This window comes from Moschus berezovskii, chromosome 20, assembly GCF_049115385.1.
Source record: "Moschus berezovskii isolate FMDL1 chromosome 20, NW_MosBer_1.0, whole genome shotgun sequence".
NCBI classification, from domain to species: Eukaryota; Metazoa; Chordata; class Mammalia; order Artiodactyla; family Moschidae; genus Moschus; species Moschus berezovskii.
Window position 1 is genome coordinate 36,561,119 of NC_142479.1, and position 20,019 is coordinate 36,581,137.

Genomic DNA, 20,019 nt, shown 5'->3' on the forward strand with positions numbered 1-20,019 from the left:
CCCACGATTCCAATTCTGTACGGTGCTATGCATTGGGAAGTGGGCTGAGCCCTGCTGGGGGGACCAGAAACAGAGCCCAGCTGAGGGTGTGGGGGATGTGGCTCTGGAGGGTGGTCGTGGGGTGCTGGGCTTCTCACTGGCCTTGGGGTCTCACCCTGGAAAGAACCTCTGAATCCTCCATCAGTGCCTCCTCCCTCTCCCCAAAAGGTACCCCAAACACTAGGGGGAGTTTGTTTGTTTTTTGTGGCCGAGCCACAGGGCATCTGGGATCCTAGCTCCTTGACCAGGGGTGGAACCTGAACCTCCTGCAGTGAAAGTGCAGAGTCTCAACCACTGGAATGTCAGGGAAGTACCTTGATATACATACATACATATATATAATATATATATGGTCAAACACTAGGTATTTTAAGAAGCTCAAACTCCCAATACAGAAGCTTTTTGTTTTAAAACAGTCTAACCACACCCCCTCCCACTGCAGGTTTTAAAGCAGATTTTAAAGATTTTGCCTTAATCTGACTCCTACTTCAGATTCAAAATCAGTGACAGGAAGGACTATAGAAGAAACTCTGGACGGAGCTGGCTCCTTTCCTCCTTAGGACTGTTTCCAAGACACAAAGCGCCAAGTGTGAACACCAACCACTTCAGCAGTCCCCATCAGAAGCAAAAGGGCTCCTGAGACAGTCCAGCCTGACCCGCTTTCAGACCGGGACCCAAGGCCTACGTGGGAGCACGGAGACCCTGAGGTCATGTGGCAAGGCAGTGCCTCTCAGATCAGACCTGGGACCACAGGGAGGGGCAGGCCTCAGCATCTGGCCCGGGTTTTACCTGCCCGACACCTGGTCCCCCTCCCAGTTCCCCGTGGCAGGCTGACCACCCTCATTCTGGAGGCATCCCTTTGCCAAGGGTCTCCCACCTCCCCCAGTGTCCCACGGCTGCAGGCTCTGGCTCGTCAGAGGACTGGAGAGCACGCCCCCGGGGACTCCAGGTGTGCAGAGGCCCTGGGCCGGTCGGGCAGGCCCACCTTCACAAACATTTTGCTGCCCTGGGCCGCCAGGCCAGGGCGGGTGGGCGTGCAGTACGCTGACATGGACTTCCGGTCTCGGGAGAACTCCAGGGTGAACTCCTTCTGCATCAGCTGCTTGATGACCTGCGGGGTCCGGACAGGTCAAGGTGTGAGGGGCAGGACCAGCGATTCTGGCTGCTTCCTCGCCAGCTGCTCGACCCCGTGAAGAGCCTCTTGCTCCCTACACGGTGGTGAATCTATCCTCCTCTAACTCCGACATTCAAGGCCTCCATCTCCTTCTCCAGCCCCAGAAATGCCCCAGAGTTGCTATTTCCTGCTGCTGCTGCTGCTAAGTCACTTCAGTTGTGTCCAACTCTGTATGACCCCACAGACGGCAGCTCACCAGGCTCCCCTGTCCCTGGGATTCTCCAGGCAAGAACACTGGAGGGGGTTGCCATTTCCTTCTCCAATGTGTGAAAGTGAAGTCGCTCAGTCATGTTTGACTCGTAGCGACCCCATGGACTGCAGCCTACCAGGCTCCTCCGTCCACGGGATTTTCTAGGCAAGAGTACTGGAGTGGGGTGCCATTGCCTTCTCCGATTTCCTGATGAGGCTGGGTAACTTCTGACTCCAAGACCTTGCCCACACTCAGCTGTTCCTCTCTTTTCTCCCTAGACCAGTCCTACTAGGTAGGCATCTGAGGTCCGCCCTCCTCCCAGAAGCCTCCCAGGACTTCCCTCCCCTCTCTCCCTTCTCCCGATGCCCCAGAAGCCCCAGCCACATGGACTGTGGTCAAGCCCCCAACACTGCTCACCGCGTTGCAGGCACCAGCTCGCTCCACCTGGGAGAGAGCCTGCAGGTCCGTGTCAAAAACATTCATCTTCTCCACCAGGCATGTCAGGGCTGTCTCCGTGGCCTCTCCCACCTTCTCATACACACCCTTGGTCTAGGGCGGGCCCAGGTACAGGGAGTGAGGGTCGGGGCAGCCCCCGGCCTCACCTCCCACTCATTCCCTGACCCTTGGAGCTCCCAGGCCCTGCTGCTTCCCTCCCTCTTCCCTCCCTGAGGCCTCATATGTCCCTGCCTCCACCACTCTTCACGGGCTCACACAGCCAGTGCCCACCCAGGTCTCTGCTACCTCGCTCGTAAGCTCCGCGCCCACTCGTGCAGTTGCTGCCTGTTGGACTTGGTTCCCTGCGGACCCTCAGTCTACCCCTCCATCTCCCTATATGTGCCACTCCAGTGACTGTCGCCAGAACGGCAGCTAGAAGCTACCTGACCTCCTCCCTCTTTCACCTAACCGGTCACCAAGTCCCGGGATTTGGGCTCCAAACTCTCTCCAGCCCATGCCTACTCCCCTCTTCCTGAAGCCCCAGCCAGGACTCAGCTGACGTTTCTCGGGCCCAGATGACCACACAGGGCTCCCTGGCCCCGGTCCTGCCCAGTCTGCTCTGTCCTCCACGCTGAGACCTGGGTGACTTTCTGTGAATGCAGATCTGACCATATCGCTCTCCTGCTCTAAACCCTTTGCTGTCTGTCTGCGCCCCTCAGCTGGGCATCAGACTGACTTGGTCTGGCCAAGTGCCCCCACTCAGGGGCGAAGAGCCGCCCGTGTGCACCGTGCTTCTGCTCCAGCCACAGGGAAGAGCGTTCACTGCCTAGATCACACCAGGTTATAGTGGCCTGTGGGCCATTTCTGGGCTGTGCCTTTTGCTTTAAACACTTTCTAGCGTTTGTCCCCTAAACCTCTTCTCCCAGGCATTCCTGGTCTTTCTACCTTTTACATTACAGTCCCCCACAACCCAAGAGCCCCAGAGCAAGGTTCTAAAGCCAAACTGAGGAAGAAGTGTGGCGGGGGGGCATGTGGAGTGGACGGGGATGGCAGTGCTCCTGGGGTGTGGCACTCCCAAGGGGCAGGGACTCCCAATCCTGGGAGCTTGGATACTCTGGGAGGAAGGTCTGTTCTGAGCGCCTGGATACTAGAAAAGTCACTGAAAGTGGGTAGGGGCCCACCTCGTTGTAGTCCAGTGCTGAATCATTGCACAGGGCACAGATGGTTGCCAGCTCCACCAGCCCGTCAAACTGCCCGCAGCGCACTCGCCGCTCCCCCTGACGCCTGTGGAGCCAGAACATCAGAACTGGGTTCTCGGCCCCGCCCCTGGGCGACGCCCAGTATGTTGGCCGCGCCCCCCGGTGGCCTCGCCAATGACAACTCTCAACAATTGTCCTACGTAGCCCCGCCCACCCGTAAACCCCGCCCACCTGTGCCCCTTCGCAGATCACTCACACTTCGCCCTCCGGGGCATATGTGGTGCCCGAGATGGTGAACTCATGCAAACGGCAGGTACCTGCTCCGGCCTCGGCTACCACGAACATCTAAGGGGCACAAGGGTGTGCCCATGTGTTTTTCAAACCCTTGTTTCAGAATCCCTAGTAGGACTGTTCAAATGAAGTCCTTCTAGGGATTCTAGCAGGTCAGGGGCTGCAGGGCAGCAAAGCAAGCTGGTGCCCCCACCTCTGGGGCAGCCTCTGGTGCGCTGCTGTGGGGGACTAAGGCCTCAGACACAGAGCGTGGGTTTCCAGGGTTTTATGGGAGCAGGGGTGGGAGAGGAGTGATCAGGGGGCCTGGGAGAATGGGAAACCCACAGCCTTCCGCATCACCCCACCCACTCCTCTACCCCAGAGACCTGCTGGAGTCTCAGCCAGACTCCCTGGAGCATGTGGACAGCAGCCCAGGATCTGGGATCGAGCGCCAGGGAATGAATAATTCCTGCCTGGGCCATTCCCAGGTCACTGGAGCTGGTGTATCGGATGACAGGCACTGACCACAGAACGTCACGGTGGAGCAGGATAAAACCTGGGTTCAGACCTGGCTTGGCTCGGATGCCCAGGCTGTACTTGACCTTCCCCTATTTCCTTTATGGTCACCTGGCAGGGCTTGCACACCCAAACTTCAGATGAGGAAACAGGTTCACAGATGGCCTGCGAGGCCTGCCAGGACCCTACAGAGTGACACAGGTGTCCAAATGATGCATGTCCAGCCAGGCTTTGCTGCTCTACCCCAGGAAAACCAGGATCTGCTTCCCACCATGGGACAGCGCACACATTCTCTCCTCCATCTCTGGAGTCGGGGAGTGGCCCAGAGAGGTAGCCCAGCCTGCCGAGCATCACACAGCAACACCCAAGCTGGCTGCAGCCACTCACCCGGCAGACCGACATCTGATTGGTGGTGAGCGTGCCCGTCTTGTCCGAGCAGATGACCGAGGTGCAGCCCAGGGTCTCCACAGAGGGCAGACTCCGCACAATGGCATTCTTGCGGGCCATGCGCCGTGTGCCCAGTGCTAGGCAAGTAGTGATGACAGCCGGGAGGCCCTCGGGGATGGCAGCCACAGCCAGGGCCACAGCGATCTTGAAGTAGTAGACAGCACCTCGAAGCCAGGAGCCGCCGTGGGCGGGATCAGCAAAGTGACCAATGTTAATGACCCACACGGCCATGCAGATCACAGAGATGGCGCGAGACAGCTGCCGCCCAAACTCGTCCAGCTTCTGCTGCAAAGGCGTCCGCTCTGGCTCCACGGCGGCCATCTGACTGCGGATCTTACCCAGCTCTGTGTGCAGGCCTGTGGCCACTGCCACACCCACCGCCTTGCCCGATGCAATGTTGGTGCCCTGGCCGACAGAGGGATAAGCAAAGGGGCTGGTTGGCACCTCAGCAGGGGCCCAGGACCCCTCTCCTGACCCCTTAGGCTGGGATTAGGGCTCGCTTCCCGCTCCTTGGCTTTCTCTTTCTCCATGTCACAGTGCTCCCAGACAGATGCAGCTATGTAGTCTCGAGTTATGACTTATTGCCTTGATAGTGTCAGCTCTATGAAGGCAGGGACTTGTTTTGGTGCCACATTCCCAATGCCAGCATGGGGTCTGGCACAGAGGCAGTAACAGCTGATACTGACAGCACAGCACAGCACCACCCCATTAAAATGAGGTTCATACACAACCCAAACAGCCACACAGGGGTGCTGCTGTGATCTCAGGGAAACAGTTTTAAACAGTATTTACTGAAGAATTGAGAAAATCTGAGCTTAAGTCCATCCATTCCCAAGGCCCCAGTAAGATCCCCAAGCCCTGATGCAAGGGCTGCCTAGCATGAGCCTCTGTGTCCTCTCCTATAAAATGGTCCAGCAGAGGTGAGAGACACAGCTGTTAAGGGGAGGCTCATAACTTATCCCCTTCAGATGGGTGCCCCGTGCCAAGGTTGGAGAAGTGGGTGCTGGCAGCTTCAGTATCTCTTCTTCCCTGAGCCATGCGGCTCCTGTTGCCACATACAGGTCCCTCTGCTAAGGAAGGACTTCCCAGGTGGCACTAGTGGTAAAGAATCTGCCTGCAATGCAGAAGACCCAGGTTTGACTCCTGGGTGAGAAAGATCCCCTGCAAGAGGAAATGGCACCCCACTCCAGTATTCTTGCTGGGAAATCCCATGGACAGGGGAGCCTGGCAGGCTACAGTCCAGGAGGTCGCAGAGTCAGACATGACTGAGCAACTAAACACGCATGCACTGCCAAGGAAATGACCTGCGGTTAGCCAGAGCGCCCTCCTTAGAAAGTTTCCTGTGACAGCTGCTGATGCCTGAGCGTGCCCCTTGGTGTCCCCTCCCCACCCAAAGCAGCTTTTCCAAGGCTTCCGGGCACCTTGGCGGGGCGCTCCCCTCAAGCAGGCTGCGGGTATCACTTTCTCCCTTTCTGCTCACTTCTGGGGACACTTTATAAGTTAGCACCCAGGGCCACTGCCAGTTGGCTTGACCCCTCGTTGTGGCCTCTGTGCTTGGCTTCAGGCTGTTACTAGGCAGCCCATGAGCATCACTGGTTAGGTCTCTCTGGGGCCACAGGGGCTGATCCCTTCCCCCAGAGCTGAACCCCGTCACTCTCCCTGAGCAGACACTCTCCCTGGTGTCTTGTCTTAGGGATCAGCTTTCTTATCTGAGAAACGGATGGTTCCTGACATCCTCCACCATTTTGGCAATGCTCCTCTCTCTAGAGGATTCCGTTGAGTGACTGTATACAAGCTCTGCCCCTCTCCAGCTTAAAGCAGGATAAGCCTAGCAGGTAGGAGAAAAACTCTGGGGTCAGACGGCAGAGTCCACATCCCAGCTCTGCCGCTCACTGGCTGTGTGACCTTGGGAAACTTACTTATCCCCTTGGTGCCTGTTTCCTTGGTGGAAAATGCAGACCAGTGTACTTACTTCAAAGGCGATCCGAGAATAAAATAAATTAATACAGGTAAAGGTCTTAGAACAAGGCCAAGCACGCAGCCTCCACTAAACACAATAATTATTATTATTACTAGAAATTTTCACATATTCTCAATGATTGTGAGGTTCTTTCCCATTGGGCTTTAACTGATTCATCTAAATGTCATTATTTTTATTATAAGGCACTTACAGAAAACAGCATGTTCTTCTTGTCCTGGTTGACAGCTCTGGGGTCCGGGATGGCATCTGTGTGCTTGGTCACAGACACAGATTCACCTGGATGTAGAATCAAAAATGAAAAGCCCGGGACTTCCCTGGTGGTCCAGTGACTGAGACTCCCACTCCCCTTTGCAGGGTGCCTGGGTTCAGTCCCTGGTCAGGGTACTAGATCCCACGTGCCACAAGTAAAGATCAAAATCACAACTAAGGCCCAGTGTAGACAAATACATACATACATAAATAAATATTTAAAAAAAGAAACAAGAAGCCTCATGTGAAGTCCTCCCATCCCCTGGCCTCTGGGCCTCACCTGTCAGGATGGACTGGTCCACTCTCAGTGTGGTGGACTTGATGTCAATGAGACGGAGGTCAGCGGGCACTTTGTCTCCCACTGTGGAGGGAGAACAGCTTGGCTGAGTGTGGCTCTGGGAACCCCTTCCCAGAAAAGCCAGCAGGATTCCCAGAAGTTAAGGCCAGGGCTGGGAGGCAGGGCTGAGCTGTCCCCTGGCTCATAGTCCCCTTATTCATCCTATGGGGTTCTGGCTAAAGAGCTGTAGAGGGATCCAACAGCCCCCCTCTACAACGTACAGTCAGAAAGAGAAGGGTGGGCTCATTAGCATCTCATAATGCAAGGAGAATACCCCTGAAGCACCTGCCACTTCCACGATGTCTCCAGGGACGATGTCTCGGGCACGGATGCGTTGCACACCCTTTCGGTCCGCGCGGATCACCTTGCCCATCTCAGGCTCATACTCCTTGAGGGCCTCGATGGCACTCTCCGCGTTGCGTTCCTGCAGAGGCAGGAAGGCTGTCTATCCCCGCCGGCCCTAGCAGGCCACCCCCTTGGAAGGACACCCCTTGAGGCCTGGGATGGATTTGGAAGCAGAAGGACCTGCAGGGTTCCGGGACCAGGTGAAGGTGACACCTAGCAGCTGGGAGACCCCAGGATGCAGCCGCACCCCCGAGTCTCCCACCTGCCACACGCCCACGATTGCATTGGCCACAAGGATCAGCATGATGACCAGGGGCTCCACGAAGGCTGTCGTTGTCTCCTCGCCCTCCTCAAACCAGGCCAGGACCTGTCGGGATCAGAGCTGGTGAGTGGCAGCTATGCCATGGGCCAGGGTCTACCTGCCATTTCCTGTGTACACTGGGACTGTCTACTTCCGTTTGGGAGGAAGTACCCCTGGGGAGCCCTGGATTTGTAAAGGTCTGCTCTCGGAAGGCCTTGGCTTGGTTACTACTCCCTCTAGGTAGTGACCGCCACAGCCCACATCCCACCCCACCCACTCTCAGGGTCGCGGGGCCACTGTTGGCTTGACTGTGGTTCTCCAAGTGTGGGGCCCAGACCAGCAGCAGCATCACCTGGGAACCTGTTAGAAATGCAAATTCCTGGGGTCCATCCCAGACCTGCCGAGTTAGGGATGAGCCGCCCAGGTGATCCTGTTACAATCTCAGGTTCATGGCCCTCTGCTCAGAGGACCACGGTCAGAAGACCAGCCAGAGCCCAGGCCTGGAGGCGGGAGACCTGGTTCCAATCTGTTCCCACCTCCTGGCCCAAGTGGGCACTTGTCATCCTCTCCAGGCCTCCATGTGTCCGTCTGTTCTGAGGAGGGGGTACCAGAACCCTTTTGGCTTGGTTGTATTGGGCACTGGCCTGGATAGACTTTTCTAGGAGTCTTCAATTTCCAAAGGACAGTGAGTGGCCAGGATGGTCAGACTTAGCTGGCTGGGCCCCTGAGGGCTGGAGGGCAGGGCTGGGAGCAGGAGTCACAACCACTCTCTGGACTCCATTCCCTGCATGACCCCTGGGGCTCTGCTGCTCAGCCACCAATGCTCCCCTCCCCACCACTCCACCCTGGGCCCATGGCCCTGAGGGTCTAGGCTGAGGACACGGTGGGGCAGCAATGGGGAGCAGCAGCCAGGAGGCAGCTACGGGAGGTTGAGGTCTGAAGTCTCTCTGAGGAGCCATGGGAGGTACTGCAATGCGCTCTCAGCCCAGGGGATTCGCTCCCCAGGGACATTCAGCAACATCTGTAGACTTGACTGTCACAACCATGAGGTGCTAATGGCATGTGGTGGGCAGAGGCCAGGGATGCTGCTAAACACTCTACAGTACACAGGACAGTCCCTGCCACAGAGAATTGTCTGGTCCAAGAAGCCAACGGTGCTGATGCTGGGAAACCCAGCACAAAGGCGGGGAGGGGTGGGGTCAGATGTGCTTTTGCAAGCTCACTCTGAAAACCAGGGTGGAGGAGGCGCTGGAGCGGACAGATGAGAGCCGGGAGTTCACTGTGGGGGCTGCAAGGGTTTGGGCAAGGGCACGGGGTGGGCGAAGAATTGATGTTTTCAAACTATGGTGCTAGAGAAGACTCTTGAGAGTCCCTTGGACTGCAAGGAGATCAAACCAGTCGATCCTACAGGAAATCAACCCTGACTATTCACTGGAAGCTGAAGCTGAAGTAGCTTTAGCTACTATTCACAACCTCCAATATTTTGGCCACCTGATGCGAAGAGCCGACTCTCTGGAAAAGACCCTGATGCTGGGAAAGACTGAGGGCAGGAGAAGAACGGGTGACAGAGGATGAGATGGCTGGATGGCATCACCAACTCAATGGACATGAATTTGAGCAAACTGGGAGATATTATCGAAGGATAGTGAAGCCTAGCATGCTGCAGTTCATGGGGTCGCGAAGAGTCAGACACGACTGAGCAACTGAACAACAAAGGGGGTGGATAGGGGCCCAGGGATGCCCACAGCTGAGAGGACAGCCCTGTGGCTCAGAGCCTGGGCCTCTGAGCACTGCCTGGACCTGCTCCCCAGCCCAGGCTGCCTGATGCCGTGGGAAAGGGCTACTTACGAAAGAGACCAGGGCGGCCAGCAGCAGGATTCGAACCAGGAGGTCCTCGAACTGTTCCAGCACGAGCTCCCACAGGGACTTCCCTGGGAATGGGAGCGCCGCATGAGGGCTGGGCTCCTGACCGACTGACTGACCGCGTCCATGCGGAGCTGCGGTGGCCCACTCCCTCCCCCTCCATTTGAAGGAGGAGAACCCAAGGCCCTGAGAAGCCCTGATGGGCAATGCTGGGGGATCAGCCAGGCCCCACCGCCTGGGAGGGGAGGACACCGCCTGATGGTGACTGGCCCGGGGTGTCATCTGGTGCCCTTGCAGGCCGCCCTGACCCCAGCCTCACCTTCCTCGGTCGGGAGTTCTGCAGGATCCAGGCAGCCACAGGAGCCATGAGGAGACAAGAAATGGCTGGGTTACCGAGCAGAGCCTGAGCAGTCCCCTCCCTGCGGTGCCCACCAGAACTCCCATGATGGGCAGGACACATTCCCCCAGGTCTCTGAGGTCACAGAACACGTGGTCTGTGCCTGGATACTTTCACATCCCTCCCCCACCTGACTCTGGTTGAGGATGGCCTGCTGTGACCTGACTCACCCTGGGACAAAAACTGATCCAGGGCCCTCCAGCCCCTCCAGGCCCGTTCCTCCTCCATTGCACAGGGGGGGAACTGAGACCTGGAGGAGATGGGAACCCTGAGGTCACACAGGGAGTTGGTAGTTCTCAGGTCTCCCTGCACTGCCCTTTCTCAGATGCCCACCAGTCCTATTCAATATCCCCCTACCCACGGTAGGGTGGTCCCCTTGTTCAAGTTGAGAAAACTGGCTCAAGCCACCTCTGACACACCTGCTTCTCCAGGACCAAGGGGACAAGGCCAGCAGCACTGCCCACCCCACCCAGGGCTCCCTGGGCATGACCTCAGCAGGCAGCGCCCTGGGCTTCACTTCCTGGAGGCTGAATGTCAGCTTGTCCCCTCCCAGGCCCTCCGCTCCAACAGGCTCAGAGAGGACCCGGCCAGCCTGCCGAGGCCCAGACCCACAGAGTATTTTGAAGAACCATGTCTCCAAACATCACAAGGACCTGCTGTCCCTTTCCAGGCTCCACTTTCATCTCCTTCAGGTCCTGAAGCACCCATGTTACAGGTGGAGCTGGCTGCCCCAGTAGCTGAGTCCGGGAATCTTCCCAACAGCCTAAAGGGGAGGTAGGTGGGGATGCTGACCCCGTCTTGCAGGTGCAAGAACTGAGGTCCAGAGTGGATGTGTGGCTTGAACAAGGTCACACAGCAAGCAGGGGCGTTTGTGGGTCTGTGGAAAGGGGCCCTGGAAGGGCTTCTCCCTCCTTCTGCCAATCTCAGGAACTGCCCAGGGCTGTCTGAGGGCTCTCTCAGACTGAGCCTAACTAACCCTTGTCTCCTTTTCTTCCGAGCTATTCCCAGGACAATCCCTTGGCCAGCAGCATCGGGGTCACCCGGGAGCTTGTTAGCAATGCAGAACCCAAGGCCCCACCCCAGGTTGGCTCTTCCTCCCTCCTCCTCTCTGACATGGGTCCTTGCCTCTGCCCACCTGCTTTCAGCTCAAGCACCAGCCAGCATTTTTTCCCACGGGCGCCCCCTACCCTGACCACCTGTTTGGAAGGTCTGGGGTCTGCACCTGGCAGCTGAACCATGGGGAGTACTGAGCAGCCCACTGGGCTGCAGGAATCCAGGAGGAAAACATATAACCTAAAAATACACTTTCCAGCATTTTCTCCAAAGTCCTATTTTAGGCAACAGCTGACATTTTCCGTGGAAAATGTAATCTCCAGTGTCCTGCGTTGAGATTAAAATCAAACAGACTTTTTCCTTCTGATGTATTTAGCTAAAGTGAACAGGAAAGGCAGGAGGGAGGGCCAGCCCTGGTTTCTGGGCCAATTCTCCAATGGAGCAGGGTCCTTCAGAGGTCATCTCAGCCATGCCCCAGCCTCAGAGCACACGTCAGCCTGCTTCTGCCATGCTCTACCCAGGAGTTTCCTCAACTCCTCAACCTCTGCAGATGTCTTCAGGATTCCTGACCTAAGTGAAGTCGCTCAGTTGTTTCTGACTCTTTGCGACCCCATGGACTGTAGTCTACCAGGCTCCTCCATCCATGGAATTTTCTAGGCAAGAGTACTGGAGTGGGTTGCCATTTCCTTCTCCAGGGGATCTTCCCGACCCAGGGATCGAACCTGGGTCTCCCTCATTGCAGGCAGACACTTTACCATGTGAGCCACCTGGGAAGCAGCCACCAGCTCTAGTCCCCCCTGCAAACTGCCCTCCACCTGCTGGTCTCACCGGGTCTCCTCTGTCTACCCTTCCACCTGACTGTCCCCTTCTGCTGACCCACAGCCCGATCCAAGGTCCACTCCTGGTGGTCGTTATCATGCTATTCCCCCGGGGCTTCTCATCCTCCCCACCTCATGGACACACAATAGGATAGCACGTCCCATCTTCCTGTGCGAGTTGCAAAAAGAAGGATGTGTGTTAGTTTGGGCTGGAACGTAGAACTGCTGGAGAATGGCACTGTCCAGTGGAACTTCCTGCGGTGATGGAAGAGTCCTATAGCCATGCTGTCTGATACGGTAGCCACCAGCCACATAGAGCTATTGAGCACTGGGAATGGAGCCAGTGTGACTAAGTAGCTACATTTTCTTTCTTTACGATTATTTTAAAATATTTAATTATTTGGCAACCAGCACCTGTGTGACGGTATCTGCTTTGTGAGCCTGACTCACAGTCAGGAGACACTGAGTTGCACGGAGGTGTGCATGTACAGTGTGAGCAAGAGATGACCTGAATTGTTTCAAGCCACTGAAACCGGGGGGCTGTGACGCAGGATAACCCGGCTCATCTTGACCAATGCCCTCTTCTCCCCAGACCTGGCGTCTACTGGGGTAGAGCAAGGCATCCCTTCCACCCCCACTCCCTGCTCCTGGGGCAGGCTCAGTAAGCCATGAGGTCACTGCAGATGCCCCGCCCATCCGTGCAGGAGGACCCGCCCCTGCTCCTGAAATGCTTTCCAGTCCTGCCTGAGCAGCTGGCTCCCTGGGGGGGCCCTGGGCGTCATTTGGAAGATGGAGACCACCCCCACCTGCAGGGCTGTTGTGTAATGAGCATTATTATCTTACTGAGTCACAGTTATTAAGCACCTACTATATACCAAAGAACTTCCCAGGTGGCACTAGTGGTAAAGAATCCACCTGCTTATGCCCAAGAGACAAGAGCTGTGGGTTCGATCTCTGGGTCGGGAAGATCCCCTAAAGAAGGAAATGGCACCCTACTCCAGTATTCCTGCCTGGAAAATTCCATGGACAGAGGAGTCTGCTGGGCTACAGTCTGTGGGGCCGCAAAGAATCGGACCCGACTGAGCGACTGAGCACTCTTATCCCAAGCAGTGTGCCACGTGCCTACTTCATCTCCGGAGATGATCGGCGGCGCGCCGCGTGCCTAACACATGCGGAGGTGCTCCACAGGCAGGATTGTCGCCTCCCTGTGTGCACTACTCTCCTGCGACTCTCAGACAAGCCAGGAAAAGAGGCTGTGATTATTATTCCCATTTTACAGAGCAGAAGCGCAGAGAGGCCGAGTGCCTACCTAGTTCATGGTCACACCGCCAGGAAGTGGCAGGGAAGGGCTTTGAGCTCGGGCAGTGTGGCTCTCGAACCCGTGCTCTGGACCTCCTGCACTCACTCTTAAGACTGTCCTGCCTTCCCACTGCAGTGGTCCCTGAGCCTCCCCCAGTCAAGATCACCCGAAGGATCATAATTTCCCATGTCCTGACTGTTGGGCTGGAAGCCATCATCGGCTGGCCCTTCCAAGGAGAATGCCCCATCTCTTGATGCCATCCACCAAGCCTCATGGGCCAAGATAGGAAAAAGAGGTGCCACCCCTCCCGGACTCCGCCTGGGCCAATCCAGGGGCATATGACGCCTCCCAGTATTGCCTGAATCGTTCATGTGGTGGCCTCTCCTGACCAAACCCTACTCTGGGTAACTGCTGCCAGAATGAGTCAGCCCCTGTCCACAGATACCCGAGGCGGGTAGGGCCTGTAGGGTCCCGGGATTGTGATCACAGAAACTGCAGCTTAGAGTAGAGAGTCTGGTCCAAGGACTGGAGTTTAAATCCTATTATCTCGGTAGTTCTGTGACCATGGGCAAGTCACTTTAAGCCTGGATGTGCCTCTGTTTCCTGTCTGGAAAATGAGGATAGTAACAGCAACAACCTCATGAGGTTGCATAACACGTATGAAGCACAGTGCATGGAGAATGCTCAGTAAACCTTAGCTATGACAGCAGTGAACAGAAGTTCCCGTGTCCCTAGCACCTGGGACAGCACCTGGCACACAGTAGGCACTCAATAAAACAGAATGAATGAATGACCCTATCCTGTTCACCGACCTTCCATGGCTCTCCTGGGCCTACAAGATAAAGACCAACCTTCAAGACCTTCCTGGACTTACCTGTCCAGAATCACTCTCATATCTTAGATGGCCGGCCCTCCCTCCACCCGCCAAGCAAGATGCCTCACAGTTGCCCCTGGTTTTGCCCCGCTCCAAGATTTTGCTTTCACAGTCCCTTCTGTGCAGGGTACCTCCCCATCTCCTCATCGGAACTTCCAGGAGGGCTTCCTGGAAGAGTCCTTCTCTCGTTGGTCATCATTATTGCCTCCTGCTCCAGCACCGGTGTACGTCTAGGGCAGGCAAGAGCTGAGTCATCCCTAGGTCCACCCAGAGCCTCACAGAATTGTTTATTCACTTGCCCCATGGTTTGGCCCCCTGGGGCCACAGCCCAGAGCCCATTGCCCTCAGGCTCCACTCACCACCTGCTCCCTTAATTCCCCCTTGACGCCTTCCTCCATTGGAAACTGGTATTTCGGCTTCTAAATGTTGGTTCCAGCCAGGTCCCAGCTGGGTGAGGCGAGTGCTTACCAAGGTCTTCCTCAAAGGTAAATTTGCAGAGCAATTAAACTCTCATTTGCAAAGTCAGGGAGAGGCCTTGGCTGGGCAGACCCCACCCCACCCACCTGGCCTGTCCCTGGTCTCCAGGCCCCACCTGGAGTGGTCAGTCCTACCTGGCTGACCAGGCCCCAGAGGCGAAGTGTTGGCAAGGCAACTGTGTACCCATGGTGCTGTGGGCAGATCCGGCCATGCCTCAGAGCTGCTGGTACACGGGCTTGGGGCTCTACAGGGGCAAGGCTGGTGCAGAGGGGCGGGGGGGGGGTGCCAAGGCTGCCCAACAAAGGTGTGAAAACTAGGGTGAAGCCTGAAGGCTCTTCACACCCGTGAAGCCCCTATAGGGGATCTCAGAGCTGTCTCCGCCCTACAGACAACAATGGGGACAAGGAAGTGGGTGCCTCAGCTGAGGGCAGGAGATAAGGTCACAGCCAAGTCACCACCGGCAGGAATCTAAATCAAGACCATCCCTCCCACGTGGCGGCCCTGGAGCTCCAGTACCCACTGCACAGATGGGCAGGCTGAGGCCCAGGAAGGCAGGCGCCTGCCCCCGTCACAGCCCCTCCCCCAGCCCCCTTAAACCAAATCACTGCCTCTTCCCCGCAGAGACCTCCTGGGACCTCACCTGACCCCTACATCCCTGGGCTCTGGGGTAAAGGCGCTTTGGGGGGTGATGGCCCAGCCCAGTCCTGTCTCCTGCCAAGGCTCACGTCCAGCAGGAGTGATAGGCAGCCCATCCATGGACACAAGGAGAGCCAAGGGCTCCTGAATATATACAATAAAATGCCCAATAGGATTTGCAAACAGAAAAATGCAAAGGAAGACTGTGAGAGGCCACCTTCTATCCGACTGGCATCTGATAAGGGACTGTGTTGGTGAGGTGGTGGGGAAACAGGTAGGCCAACTGGTGCTACTTTATGAAGAACGGTGTAGCAGCAGCTGTCAACATTGAAAATACACACTTCCTTGGACCCAGCAATTCCACTTCTAGGAATCTGTCCTTTGGTGATTTTCACAGTGTGTGAAATGACATGAGGACAAGGATACGCCTTATGTGTGTGAAAACAGAGGCTTCGCACAAACCCCAAATCCATGAGAAGCCGGAGGGAAGAAATGCTGGAATGGGCATGTGAAGAAACTCTGCAAAGCCACTAGAAAGCCCAAGGATGCTCCACGTGGAACCATCCACAAGAGTGACTGTCACAGGACAGGAGGGGCAAAAGGCCCTCAAAACCCACTCCCTTTCGCATAAAAAAGACCATCAATCACAGACCCAGAGGTGTGTGCGGACAGGAGGCTTTGTGGGGACAGGGCTGGGGAGCATTTACCCTGCACCTTAGGGACTTTTTGCATGTGGTGCTGTGTGCCCATTTTTATTCAAATAACAAGAGGGAATTCCCCGGCGGTCCAGTGGTTAGGACTCCACACTCTCACTACCCAGCGCCTGGGTTCAATCCTTGGTCAGGGAATTAAGATCCCACAGGCCATGGTCAAAAATAAACAAAACAAAAAAAATCAGTTGAGAGCTCATAGAAATCCCCCCTGCACACCCCGCCCTGGGTTCCTCTGGGACCTACTGAGAAAGGAGGGCTCACAAGAGGCCAGGGGCCTCCCACTTACTGCCCTGTTGGGGCCTCAGAGGGCACGGCTACATGCCGGGGTGCAGACAGATGGGGGGACAGTGAGGGGGTGGGGGAACAACTCCAGGCACACTTGCTGACTGACACCCCCCCTCGGCTCTGAGGACAGGGAGAAGGGCCCCGCCCCTCCTCTGCGGCAGAACTTGTGAACTTCAGGACTTAAGCAAATGACTTCCTTGTGGTTTCTAGCACTAACGACTTTGCAGGTGCAGAGACTCCTGGGGTGGGGGGGACACTAGTCCCTGGGGTGTCCCCTCCACCTGCAGGTTCCCCCTCACACCCCGCCAGCTTCTTGCCCAGAGCCACACCAGGCTCCTCTCCTGCCACAATAAGGGAGGGCTCAGTGTAGGCAAACACTCACAAATAACTCTGTGGCACGGGTCCTATCATAGCCTCACTGACAATGAGCAAACAGAGGCACAGAGAGGCAAAGCAATTGGTCCAGGATTGCACAGCTCTGAAGGGGCAGAGCCAGGGCCTGAAACCCCGTCAGCCTCACTCCACAGGCCGTGTGGGGCACCCAGGCCTCCTCCTCAGGCTGGGGCTGGGCAGGGAGGACGGCCTGAGGCAGGAAGGGGCAACTGGCTCCCTTCTCCTCACCTCAGGACTTCCAGGGCCCTGGAATGCTTCCTGAGGAAAAAGCCCTCGGAGGAGGGGGGGGGGCCGGAGGGGGTTGGTGTAGGGAGAAGGCGAGCAGAAGGTTCCACTAGCTCCTGTCTAGCTGACCCAGCTCCGAGCACAGGCTCCTACGCCAGGGTCCCAGAGTCTGCAGAAACTGTGACCCCCTTGAACAGACAAGAAAAAGTGAGACCCAGAGAAGGGCAGGCACCCAGGATTAGCTCCATTTACTGGGTGACCTTAGGTAAACTGTCTAACCTCCTGGTGCCTCAGTTACCCTCTCTGTAAAATGGGGATAACAGCAGTTGTTTTTAGGAAGGAAAGAAGACAAGAGATGAAAAGTGCTAAGACCAGTGCCTGGCACATAGTAAATACTCAGTGAACATTAGTTTTTATTTTTACTACGATCAAGGCACAGAGGAACCCGAGGAGCCCAGGAATAGCCACTCCCCAACTTTTCCTACCACCATCCCCAAAACACACATCCACCTCTCTGAACCTACACAGTGCACCGACATCCTTATCCATCACCAACCAGGGCACCCTAAAATCCTCTCACCTAAACCAGACAGCAAGGGGGAGAACTAAAGGCTCCCTCCTTCTCAGTCAGCTTCCCCTCTTCAGGGAGACATGGGGGCCAGAAAGGAGAAGGGTGTTGGCCAGGGTAAGGCAGGGCAACCTCTGTATGGTTCTGGAGAAGGGCTGGGCCTCCAGTTTCCTTTGGGAATAAGGACGCCCCCGGAGGAGGCCACACAGAGGAGGCGGTGGAACCCCAGCTCTGCTGCCCTGACCCCCACCCCCACCCATAGGCTGGGGGACCGGACCGGCTTGCCCTGCACTCCTCCGGCAAGGACACCCTGCCTGCCAAGTCACTAATGGGGGATATTAAATAATATTTATCTCCCTAGTTCCTCCCACAGCTCAACTAAATATAGCAGCTAATTTTTTTGAAAAAGGATTTCTGCTCCAGAAAGATAATATTTATATAAGAGGTGGTTGTCATAAACCAGTACAAAACCCAAAGCTCCCTTTCTGACAGCTCTTTGCAATTTTCAAGCCTGCCCTGGGCGGTGAGACACACGGGCCAGAGAACCTCCCCTCTGACTGGCGGGGAGCCCTGCCAGGGTGAGTCTCCGAGATCTGAAAGGACATGGGTCCAGGCTGCACGCTGGGAATGGAGATGACATTTCTCTCCGGACCCCTAGGGACCCCGAGCCCTAGGAGTGGACAAAAGGGATAAAAATCCTGCCTGGAAGTGAACTGGGGGGGACCTCCGCATCTTCTACCTTCCCAGAGCCACGTCTGGACAGTACAAGCACTGGCCAGTGCCTCTGGGCCGAGGGAGAATCCCATATGCCATTGAACAGGAGAAAGGATGACACCTTTCCCTCCCAAACAGCAACAGCGCCCAAGGCTGCCTCGAGACCAGAGATGGGGCAGGCGTGGCTCCAGGTCACCCAGGAAGGAAAGGCCTCCCCAGGCAACTCCCAGTGCCAGGCCTTGAACCTGCCACCCCGCAGGGAGGTGGGTCTCCTGCCTCAGCAGTTCAAAGCCCCCACCACCGACTCCCGCCAGCCACATCCGCCCCGGGTGGCAGAAAGAGGAAGACCTGGGGATGGGGGTGGGGGCACCGAAGCTGCCAGCTGACAAGCTGCACCTTCTGGGCGTTTTACTGAGCCCTCGAGGGAGACCCTCGGGGTCAACTGGGAGGCGGGACCTCAGGGTCTCCGGCTGGTCCCCCTCCAGCTGACCTCGGTGTGCGCACCTGCCGGACTCCGGCGGGCTGCGGCGACGCAGGGATGCAGCGCGGAGCGGCGATGGGGGTGGGCGAGGACCTGCGGGAGTGGACCGCGACCGGGATGGAGGTGGGAAGCCCGGAAGGGCCACACAGGTCCCTGGGCCCGGAGGGAGGAGATCGGGGTGCGGGAGCCAGGCGTCCCGTCTCCGAACCCGGAACCCGCGCCTCCCTCCCCGGTGAAGGTGCAGCGCGGCCCCGCCAGGAGCCCCAGAAGCGTCTGCAGAGGTTTCCGGAGCCCTCGCTTCCTGCCCGCCCGCCCGCGGGGGCCGATGGCTGGGAGGGGCGAGGACCGCTCCGCGGCCACCGCGCCGGGGTGGGCTGGGGGGAGGGCCGAGACCGCGGCGCGCGAGGCCCCCGCTGCCCCTGCCTGGCCCGCGCTCTCACCGTTAGGGCCGTAGCGCTCCCGCGCGCCGGTCACCTGCTCCGCGCTCAGGCCGCCCTCGGCCGTCACCGAGAAGCGGCGCAGCACGTCGGCGGCCGGGAGCAGGTGCGCCTCCTCCATGCCGCCCGCCCGGCCGTCTGCGCCGTGGGCACAGTGGGGCCCGCGTCTCCGCGAGGCTACTGCGCGGGGCGCGGGGGACTCGGACCCCGACGGGCGCCGCGCGAGGCCATGACCGCGCTGGGACCTTCCTCGACGGCAGTGGCGGCGGCGGCCTGGGCCCCCGCCAGGATGCTGCGCCCCGGGCTCCCTCCCCGGGGCGGGGCGGCGCGGGGCCCGCCCCCGCACTCACACCCCTTCCGGCCGCCCTCGGAGCCCTCTGCCCCGCCCCCGCAGCGCCCCGGGGCGCGGAGGCTGGGCCACCCGCCCATTCTGCAGAAGGGGGAACTGAGGCCGCCCACGCGGAACGCGCGGAGCTTGTGGGAGCCCAGGGCTCGAGGTCCGGAAGGGCCTCGGCCACTGGCCACATAGTCCAGGGGGTGGGGACAGGGCAGGGAACTGGGAGGGTTGCTGAGCTGAGCTGTCTCTGAGCTGCCTTCTGTTGAGCCCTCTTGGGTTCTGGGGGGTTGCAAGATGGGAGACGTCAATAGAGGAGTTTCCTATCCCCTTGCTTGAACTCTGCCAAGTGTGACCGTGAGTCCAGAGGGAACCTAAAAGCCTGTGAATAAGCAAGTCTCCTCCGGAGCTGGCGATGTTTTCTTTTGATGTTGCACTTCTGTTCAGTTCAGTCGCTGAGTCGTGCCCGACTCTTTGCGACCCCATGGACTGCAACACGCCCAGCTTCCCTGCCCATCACCAACTCCCAGAGCTTACTCAGACTTTTGATGCTTATGCTTGCTTTATTGTTGATCTAAAGTCCAGCGATGAGGTTATTCCTCAGACAACCAGAACCTCTAACAATGACCCAGGATAGATAAAGTAAACCAGTCTTGTTACCTTTGACTCACACCCTCACCCCAGTAGGAAATGTAACTGCCAGAGGGCTCCCTCCATAAGTCTGAAGGTGTGTGGGGTGTAGGCCTCTGACCAAGACCCCTAGGGAGAGTGACTCTGGCCCAGGGCAGGGGAGGGTCTGGGAAACCCCCATTCCAGTGCTCCCTGAGCTCCAGTCTGTCCAGGGGTACCAGGAGGAGGGGCTGTAGGTCAGGGAAGCAAACAGGGGAAGGCAGAAATCCCCTCACAGCACCAAAAGGAGGAGCAGAAGAGAGCAATCTGCTCCCACCCTTCCAGCTTGAGAGACCCAG

General features: G+C 57.5%; 1 protein-coding gene across 4 annotated transcripts in view; it reads right to left on the minus strand.

The window, feature by feature from the left end:
* ATP2A3 (ATPase sarcoplasmic/endoplasmic reticulum Ca2+ transporting 3) overlaps positions 1 to 19,016 on the minus strand; it is a 35,182-nt gene extending 16,166 nt beyond the window's left edge. For 2 of the 4 annotated variants that reach the window (XM_055403936.2, XM_055403926.2), the window contains exons 1-12: positions 18,721 to 19,014; positions 9,666 to 9,683; positions 9,332 to 9,414; positions 7,445 to 7,549; positions 7,123 to 7,261; positions 6,781 to 6,861; positions 6,442 to 6,527; positions 4,211 to 4,675; positions 3,294 to 3,382; positions 3,020 to 3,122; positions 1,821 to 1,952; positions 1,025 to 1,150 (exon numbers count right to left, since the gene is read on the minus strand). In XM_055403936.2, the coding sequence (XP_055259911.2) occupies positions 1,025 to 1,150; positions 1,821 to 1,952; positions 3,020 to 3,122; positions 3,294 to 3,382; positions 4,211 to 4,675; positions 6,442 to 6,527; positions 6,781 to 6,861; positions 7,123 to 7,261; positions 7,445 to 7,549; positions 9,332 to 9,414; positions 9,666 to 9,683; positions 18,721 to 18,838 (1,545 nt within the window). In that variant the 5' untranslated portion in view covers positions 18,839 to 19,014. Of the gene's footprint in view, positions 1 to 1,024; positions 1,151 to 1,820; positions 1,953 to 3,019; positions 3,123 to 3,293; positions 3,383 to 4,210; positions 4,676 to 6,441; positions 6,528 to 6,780; positions 6,862 to 7,122; positions 7,262 to 7,444; positions 7,550 to 9,331; positions 9,415 to 9,665; positions 9,684 to 18,720 lie in introns of all 4 variants that reach the window. The other 2 variants (XM_088828794.1, XM_088828793.1) reach the window with 2 other exon arrangements.
* Between the last annotated feature and the right edge of the window lie 1,003 nt (positions 19,017 to 20,019).